The sequence below is a fragment of the Bombina bombina genome, chromosome 5 (genome assembly GCF_027579735.1).
Source record: "Bombina bombina isolate aBomBom1 chromosome 5, aBomBom1.pri, whole genome shotgun sequence".
Taxonomy (NCBI): Eukaryota; Metazoa; Chordata; class Amphibia; order Anura; family Bombinatoridae; genus Bombina; species Bombina bombina.
Window position 1 is genome coordinate 244650502 of NC_069503.1, and position 10166 is coordinate 244660667.

Sequence of the window (10166 nt, forward strand, 5' to 3'; positions counted from 1 at the left end):
AAAAGAGGCTTGTGAATCCATCCGGACCTGGAGCCTTGTGGGGCTTCAAGGTCAATATGGCTGTTTTGATTTCCTCCAGAGTGAATGGGGCAGTTAAATCCTCCGCTGAGTCAGCTCCTAGGGAGGGAAGGTCCAACTGTGCCAAGAACTGCTGGGCAGCTGTTCTGCGGGTTCCGACTCCCGAGGAGTCATTGTTTAGGTTATATAAGGAAGTATAGTAGTCGGCAAACGCCTTCCCTATACTTTTTGGCGAGCGGACTATACCTCTCGTCGTAGAGATCACAGGGATTCTGGCCTGAACTGCACGATCTCTGAGCTTACGGGCCAGCAACCTGTCAGCCTTGTTCCCCTTGTAGTAATATACCTGCCGGAGTCGAAGTAGGTTTGCCTGGACTCGCAGTTGCTCTCTCTTGGTAATTTCATCCCTGATGGCACCAACTCGGTCGCCCAGAATGGGAGTGGGGGTATTCTTGTTAGTCAATTCAGTCTCTCTCAGTTCCGCATACAGCTTAGCGAGGGAAACCTTATTTTTAGCTTTTAGCAAAGCACTTTTTTTAATAAAATGACCCCTGAGATAGGCTTTAAGTGCAGCCCACAGGATTCCCTGGCTCGTGTCACCCGTATCATTGTGTCTCAGAAAATCCGAGATTGTCTCCACTAGCTGGGGAATTTCCCCCTCTGTCAGGTAATGATCAGGTAGCTTCCAGGAGGGCCTGCAATCAGGAGGACGCAAGGTGGTGCACCCAACACTGACAAGGTCGTGATCCGACCAGGGGCATGGTCTTATTCGTGGGGCACAGAATTGATCCAAAGTCCAGGAGTCACACAGGAGGTAGTCAATCCTGGAGTAGGAGTTATGGGGTTTGGAGTAATGGGTGTAGTCTCTTTCGGTCGGTGCAACTTTCTAATTTACTCCTATAATCAAGTTATTTGAAAAAGCAGGAATCTAAGATAAGGAGCCATACTATTTTTGGTTCAGAACCCTGGATAGCGCTTGTTGATTGGTGGCTAAATTTAGCCACCAATCAGCAAGCGCAACCCAGGAACTGAACCAAAAATGGATCGGCTCTTAAGCTTACATTTTTGGTTTTCAAATGAAGGTAACAAGAGAACGAAGAAATTTGATAATAGGAGTAAATTAGAAAGTTGCTTAAAATTGCATTGAAAGAAAAAAAAAATGGGTTTAGTATCCCTTTAATTTTAGATTTGTCTTGCATTGTTTGAAGAAAAAAAACATTTCAGAGATCAATAATTCCCATAACTGTACATATTCCTAGTATATAATAAATGATAAAGCTAAATTAATTTGTCTTTAAGAGGCCTGGTATCCCCTGAGCCACTGATTTAATATATTTTTACATTTCAACACACTTAGCATGTGACCTATTCAAGGCCAATATTGGTAATAGCAAATAACAGATCTTATGCCTGACATTTTCACAGCCAGTTACAAAACACATATGGCATGGCTTGCCAAAAAACATACACACTCTATAGATAGAATGTAGTCACTTAGCAGAAATACTTTCAATACATTCTGAAATATAAATATCATTAAAAAAAGAAAATGTGCCATGAAACTTATGTTAATAACGTGCTACAAATGTTAACACTCCCCATAAGTTTTGGGAGATGTAAATATATAAAGATAAATCACTTGTCAGCTCTTTCAGTTTCTTTATCAGCATATAGTGCTTATCTACACTGTAAATGCATGCTGGAGCTGTAATATCACACAAGCATTGATAATGTGGTGATCCCTAGCTATAAGAAAACAATGCAGAGGATATGGCAAACCTTTTTTTTTCTTTTGCTTTCTTTTTTTTACCTTTTTTGAAAAAAAAAAGTAAAGAATTGAAGAAAAGAAAATTGGAAAAGGAAGGGGAAATGATTATTTTCATATGAAGTGCCCAATTAACTAAAATACATATAAACAGAATTAAGCATCCTACTTTCTGTTGTAATGCAGCAGGCAATCTTCAAAGCATATGCCAAAAAGCAGGGGGGAAATGGAGCAGAAAAAAAAAAAGATGGAAAAAATAGGATAAATGGGAGAGAGAATGTCACTAATGGGAGAGAAGATGGTGAAAATTTAGAAAGGGGTAAAACAAGGGGAGAGATCTGTGGGAGAGAGGTTGGCACAAATAGAAATGAAGATAGCACAAACTGACATGAAGATGGCACAAATTCAGAGGAGGGTAGTACATGAAATGAAGAACTGTGGGAGAGAAGATAAATACACAAATAGAAATAAAGATGGCGCAATGGGAAGACAACTGTAAAAATGGAAGAATGCTGGGTACAAGTGTGGGAGAGGTTGGCTAAATAAGGCAGTGCATTCCACATATTTTGAATATAATGGCACAAAGGGAAGAAATAATGGCACAAGGGGAGATGATTTCATTATGGAGGATGACATCAATTTGTGAGGTGCTGGAACAAAAGAGGAAAAGGCATTGTAGTGATTGTGGCACAAAAGAGAAGGATTCAACTATTAAATTCTTCAATAATCTGATACGTTTTGTAGCCAGTAAGATTCAGAATATGAAGACTGTGGATAACAGATGATGTAGTTTCAGACCTGAATATACAAGGGTCCTTTTTTTAAACTGTTAATTTAACCCTTTGGGTTATGGGTATATTGTGGTAAACTATCCATTTAGTATTTTCAAGAAATTACATACCTCTAAATATAATGTAAAATAGGACAACAAACATTTCGACTGGATGCTCAATAAAATCTATTTTTATCAAAATTACCAGAAAGAGTAGTAGTAATAATAATAATAATAATACATTACTGCCTCTTTTGTTGTTACTATGTGTCCATAATTAGAAATGACATAAAAATTGACAAAAAAAATAACTAACAGAAAAAATATAAAACACTCAAAAAATGTTTGAAAAGAGATGCTATACTATTTTAAAGATTTAAGATAAAACTTTGGTACTAATAATATTAAAAACATTTTAAATGTCCTTGCCCTAGGGAAAGTAAAATCAAAACATGATCCCTGGAATTTTACTGGTAGGAGCACAGACCCAAACATAAGGGTGTTAAAGTAGGTCACAGATGACAGTTTTTACCTTGAAATTCTGCCTGAAGCTGGACATATGACATGTCCATTCACAGAAGCTTTATAACTGGCAGGTTAAACAATATACAAAAATAAAATAAGGTGCCTTCTTGGTGGTAAGCAAAAAAAAAGTAAATTAATAAAACATATTTACTAGAGGCTTAAGCAAAACAAAAAATATAAAGCTTGTCAATCAGACCTGTACATAATCTTTTTAAGACTACAAGTTGTTTTTCTTTTAGTTGTTTTTTTTTTTTACTTTTTAGATCACATAGAATCCCTCCTTCAAGACATCAGTTCTATGCATACCATTAATTAAAAATATATATATATATATATATATATATATATATATACATACATATATTCACACAGTATATATATATAGATAGATATTGAAATAGTTGTTCAAAAATCAAACTACAGAGCTGATTATTACATTGGACATCAAAGGTATTTTTGCAGTTACACATTTTTTCAGTACACAAAAAAATAATTTTATGGACATTTGTAGACAAAGGATTTCATCCCAGACTTTTTAATATTGTCAAAAAGCATATGAATGTTTATCATTGTTACTATCATATCATTTGGATTTTAATATTACAGTAAAATATAATGCCTAGAGAAAGAGAGACAGACAGATAGATAGATAGATAGATAGATAGATAGATAGATAGATATCCATATGATTTCAAAGTAATAGCAATTAACAACAGGTGAGAAAATTTATCAAATGTGTTAGTGCTATCATTAAATTCCTTTGTTTTGTGATATTGTCTGCTAGGTGATTGAAATGTGACCACCAAAGAAATATAAATCTTATAGAAAGTAAAATTGTTTGTTTTATTGAATTAATCTTAGATGATAAATCATCTATATGAAAGCAAAATAAAATGTCTAGGTAAATTTCGAATTCAACTGAACTATATATTTTTTTAATTTAGCTACATCATGTATATTGTACAGCACACTGACTTTCAAAGAGCTTTGGTAACCATTGCACATCGGGGCGAGGGGGGGGGGGTGATATCTGCAGATTCATCGGGCACACACATAGACCCCTAGGGTACATCTCATAATATACTGTATGACTCATTTTACTTAACCTCTTGATATACATAGAAGCCTGCAACACATTGCTGTAAATATTTTTTCGCCCCCTGTGACAGTCAACTGGTCATGGGCAATAAGATCGTCTACTCTTTTCAACTAATACATCTTAGCAAATTCGAAAATGGCAATTACCTGTCTTGATAGCATATTTTAATGTTGTTTTGCAGTTGAGCAAGATTTCTTCCAATGTCTCTGGCTGGTCAGACAATTCCCAGTTGTGTGCCTGCAGAAGCTCATTTGGATAATGAAAATCTATCACCTTTGTTGACCTGTCAAAAGTCTTTACTACGTATTGCAATAAAACGTGTATAACTTCTTCAAGGAAAGGAAGGGTATACATTTCACCGTTTTGTGCTGGCAGGAGATCTGAAATATATGATAGACACTAATACATTTTAACATTTTTAACACGTTAAGAAGCAATGTATTATCTAATTAAATAGGTTATATTCTTTCTGGGAGTAAATTGAAAATACAATGTATCTATCTTCCTATCATCCTATCTATCTATCTATCTATCTATCTATCTATCTATCAATCATCTATCTATCTATCTATCTATCTATCTGTCTCACTGTCTATCTAGCAAGCATACACTTATAGATAAAGTGGCCGACTTAATTATATTTTTCTTATATATAATATATATATAATATGCAATATAAGCAAATGTCTGGTTACTCACTTAAGTGAGTTAATTTAATATCTGGTTCTCTAATTTAATTTATATCCATTCGTTAAATTATCTGAATTGATTTCTATTTTCTGTAAAATTTCTCAAGTAGGAAAGAACATTTAAATAAATGTAGTATTAGTATATACACAGTAGAAACCTATTATATTGTATTGTTTTTATTATGCTCACGTTTAAATATTATTTTAAATTGATCATTTCTTATTGAATTGAGAACAATGCATACTGCAAACATTTACCTGTTGAATACAACATTGAAAAGTTCATTTCGCCCTTATTGCAGGTGCATGACTTTTTTTCATTGTTAGAGGCCATCCGTTTATCATCTAAACCAATTTCACTTTTAGCACAATTTTCTCCTGATTTTTCACCCTCTCCATAAAGTAAAGCTGTGTGGAAAAATGAAAATACCTCAGATCTCATGCAAACAAACGTGCGTTTATACTTTTTACATTTACAGCAGAAATAAAGACTGCAATTATTCATTAGTTTAGATGCAGTCTATTCACTTACCACACAATTTTGTACTAATTCCTCCTGTAAACTTCTGGGCAACCTGACACCAGGCTTTTGCTGAAAAAAAAAGTCAATAATTTGTTGGTAAAAAAAAAAGCTTATCTGTGCATTTCAATATGACCTCATTTCATATTTATTTCATCAATGTTAAAGATTTTTTATGATACTATATTTTAAACACAGCAAATAAAAAATAAAAAACAACAACAGCTTTCATTTATTTAATTGTATATTGTTTTTTTATTAACCATAAGGTTATATTTTTAATTAACTAAAGGGTAACATACAATACATTCCACGTTTGGGAATGCATGTTCGGTGCATTTTTATTCTATTTAATCTGATTTACAATCTATGAAACACTGTCGTATTACTTGTATAAAATGAATTAAAACTAACCTTTGAGTATATATATATATTTAAAAATAAATTAGGAATGTAACATATTTTTCAACATTCGGCAACATTTATAGATTATCAGGCTTTATATCTCTAGATCTCAGATGTTAGTTCAATAAGAATAACATAATATCACACATTCTACAGTTATAGAACACATATATGTGTTACAAGTTAATTCTAGGTAAACGTTAGATAGTCTCTGCTGGTCATTGTAAAAATCTTTTATTTTAACAGTATGCGATTACAAAGTAAAGTACTATTCTCACCTGTGCCTGGGTTCTCATTTTTGTTGTTCCCTTCTTCCGCCCCAAAGGGCCAGAAAGCGGAGTTAGGAGATGCCATCTGAGCACTGGAAATCACAGACACAAATATATGCCTAGCCTATTTGGAATGCTGATGTGAAACGACCTGAACTGAATCATAGAAAATACACAGCCCAAGCAGTGTGAAAAAGTAAAAATCACTGCCAAAGGGAAAACATAAATAGATGGAGACTTGGAGCTTACAGAGTGCCAGTTATGCTCTAGGTCACAAAAAATGACTTTGAGAGACGCAGTAGTTGAGCATCAAAAAATTGTACTGAGCTGTCCGTGGTGCTGATCCTAAGAGCAATAGTTTGAGCAGCAAGAATATGCAATTGAGCTTTACGTGGTGTTGTTTCTAAGAACGATGGTTTAAGCAGCAGGAGTCTATACTGGATCTGTCCATGGTGCTGACAATAAACACTGGGATTTTGTGCTGGAGCAGAACGTGGTGCACTGCTGAACTCGAATGAAACAATAGTATGGCTATTGCTTATAGGGGCAATAGAATAAGCTGGTGGAGCTCTCCCTGGTGCTGAAACTGAGAGGAACAACAGTATGAACAGGAGTCGTTTCTAGAACTGTCTGCTGCTGCAGATGCAGACAGTGGCAATAGTATTAGCAGAAGTCTCCTCTAAAGAAGACTATGGTGCTGATTCTGACGGTTCAGTGACTCATAATACAGCCAGAAGAGACAGACGCCCCTGCACTGCCAAGTATGCCATGCAGTATTTCCTTATTGAATAGTTTGCCAATACCTTTTGCTTGTCAGTAGAGTTCCAGGTAATTGCCTGCTTGTGACACATACTCTCTTGACGTAAAAAATCCGGATCGATAAAAAGTGAAAAGAATATAAAGCAGTCGATCTTAGTCATATCCAGCCAAAGTTTAACCCTTTACATAGAGATAAAAGTAAATAAATAAATGGATTGGATTCATGCGATTGCGTATGTTGCAATGGTTGTGTTGAGGATTCCATGCGGATTTAAAGACATTTGGACCCTGAATCACTGACAGACCATAGATGTTCTGCATGATGTGTGGTCACCATTTGTTTGACTGGTGCTCTGGGATTAGGGCTAGTTAGAGCTCTTTAGTACAAGCTGCTGGCTGTTTAGTGAGCCGCAACATCCTATGGGTTTTCAAATTTCACAATCGAATAGGTTTTTAGTTTTTTTCATTGTTGTATTTGTGAAATAAGCTATTAAAATGGGGAGAACAGACAGCTATGCAGTTCATAATACTTTGTTATCATTGTTTTTCCAAACAGCTTATTCATTCAAATAAATTGCATTTTTCTCCATTTACAATAGAAATATAGCAGTTTTAAAATGCTGTTTAAGCTTTATGTATATTTAATCTGAAATTTGCTTCACATTTAGTAAATTGTGATATCAAATCCAATTCATGATTTAGATTTTTTAAATGTAGTATAAAATGAATTTATCTTTTACAGCTCAATAACATTTACTGTTTTTATAAAATCTCCATATCAACGCCCACAAAGAATATTTTGCACTGATTTTTCCATTATTTTGGTCCTTTATTGTCTAGAACTGTCATATCCCCCAAAAATTCTTTCTTTGTGAAACAGAAAATGTCAGGGCTGGACTTAGTCATTATAAGAAACGTCACGTAGGGTTATTTTGTGCAAATTCACGCTATGTGGCCAATGGAGCGTGGGATACAAGGCTGAAACAGATTTATACCCTCAGTTCTAGATGGGGCCCTGCAGGCAGTGCTGCCATTTTCCTGCCCTGACTGGCTCCACACGAATGAACAGGGATTTAAGAATCTCGCACAGCTAGGGCCAGAGGCTTTAAAGATAGAGAAGGTCCGGAGCCTTATTAAAATAAACAAGCAAATACATACACATGTTACAGACTGATTTCTACTAATCCATTAGTTACTTTAGATGAAAATTCATCATAGTAGAACAATTACAAATGTGCTAGTTTGTAGCTTACATACAGTATATACAAATGTTGCTGATTATATATAAATACAATTGAGATGACATAATAACAATAGGTAAAATATCAATACCCTGCATAATCCAAATCAGAGTTTTAGTTTAAAATTAATTGAACCCGTCTGCGGAAACCTTATTATATGTAATTGCTTCTGTGTCTATATATTAAATATTAAGCTTAAAGCTAATGGAGTAATATTGAAAACGTTAAAATATATAAATGTCCAAAACACAACATAGAAACGACTAGAAACTATATATATATAATCTTAGTTAATAAACATATACATTGTCTCTATATTTATGATGGCTAAATAATCAATCATGTTACATCTATTAACAATCAAATATCTAATCAGCCGTGATATATATTTTTTTTCCCACCAATAGGTGTTTAAAGTTTCTCGTATTTTTAAAATGGGATTAGACCTGTATTTTCTATTTGTGTAGATATAAATATATATAAATATATATATATAAATAAATATATATATATATATATATATATATATATATTAAATACACTTGTTCATAGTAATTTATGTAAATAATAAGACCACAAACAAAGGCACTTTTTTGTTGCTTTTATAACAGAAGCACCCACTCTATACGCTTCATTTTAGTTATTTTACACAGATTTTCCTTTGCATCCAGGGAACAATTTCAGCAAAGCAGCCCCATGGAGGTAATTATAGGAATTAATTCACAATGTATTCTCTGCAGATGCTAAGACTTCAGAGTGAAGCAGTGTCAAACCGTTCAGCTGATAACACTCCATTATTTTCCAGACAAGTCGACATTTTCCCAGAATGTTAATGTATCATAGTTAACCCTTTCTGCGCTTAACAGCAATAGGTAAGTTGTATCAGAATGACCCGTACTAGTCAGTTACTTAGTACTATAATTACTTAAAAGAAATAACGTCTTAAAAACAAATTTTTTTATACTCAACCCTATTTTTTAGAACCCAGTTTGCAGAACAAAGCGTTCCAATAGTGTGCACTGTATTAAATTAGATTCTTAATGGTCAGATGCTGATTTGTCACAGTGCAAAATAAAGCTATACAATGTACCAAATAAATGCTTGTGTTTGGGGGGGGGGGGGGGGTAAGTGCTTTCATATTAGCAGGAATACATTAATCAATGCAAAAGCAAACGTGTTCATATAGTTGTGCATGTTGCCAAGAACACAGGACACGCACAGAAATTGTATTCTATTTGCCCAATATTTCATATTTGTTTGTTTTTTCTTGATTTAAAACACATGATCTTGGGAATGTGTCATGCTGATTTCTATGCACTTCTACACCTGTATGTAAACTAAACCATATGTATTTCTTTTTAACTTTTAACACACAGTCAGTATAAGGCAAATAAAGGGAAGACACACAGCAGATTTGTGTTAAAAAATATATATACACACATTAATACCTGAAACCAGAAAGCAAGGCAGTTTGCAAACTCTGCAGTATCCTAGCACGAATCATTCTCTCAGTGAGAGCAGCTAAGCAGAAAGCTATGCAGTTTGATAGATCTGCTCTTTCCATATGATGAACCCAATTCCTGGGGCAGAGGGATTTCAGTCTAATGACTGAACCTATGTCCACCAGACTTTTCCCCCCTCCTCTTCATCATCTTTTCCAGATCGTAAGTTATCTTCAGAGCTCAATATTTGCAGTGTTTTAATATTATTACGTTGTATTATGCCCTGTGCCTCTTATGTGCAACAGTGAATGGTGGAACATCATATAAATAAATAAATTAGCAAGTAAATTAATACATTCAAAAATTACATTAAAAAAAACACTTCAATTACAACCAAACTTTTATGCACACTAATTCTAGTATTTTGTGAATATATTCCTAACCTTTTAATTCAAGAATTATTACATTTATATTGTTCACAGGAATGTTATAATTGCTGACATTATATACAAATGCTAATAATTTATGTGGACTTCTATTAGTTTTGGGTTCAAGTTAAATATGTTTTTATATATATTATATATTTATTTATATTATATATAATTGTTGTTGTTATTATTATTATTATTAATAATAATAATAATAATAATAATAATAATAAT

The 10166-nt window shown here is 33.8% G+C and overlaps 1 protein-coding gene across 1 annotated transcript in view; it reads right to left on the minus strand.

Annotated features, from left to right (window-relative positions):
- Positions 1-6147, minus strand: part of GAD2 (glutamate decarboxylase 2) — a 273704-nt gene extending 267557 nt beyond the window's left edge. Inside the window, exons 1-4 of the mRNA XM_053712962.1 lie at positions 6072-6147; positions 5401-5460; positions 5127-5276; positions 4326-4559 (exon numbers count right to left, since the gene is read on the minus strand). Coding sequence (XP_053568937.1) covers positions 4326-4559; positions 5127-5276; positions 5401-5460; positions 6072-6147 — 520 coding nt within the window. The remainder of the gene's footprint in view (positions 1-4325; positions 4560-5126; positions 5277-5400; positions 5461-6071) is intronic.
- Between the last annotated feature and the right edge of the window lie 4019 nt (positions 6148-10166).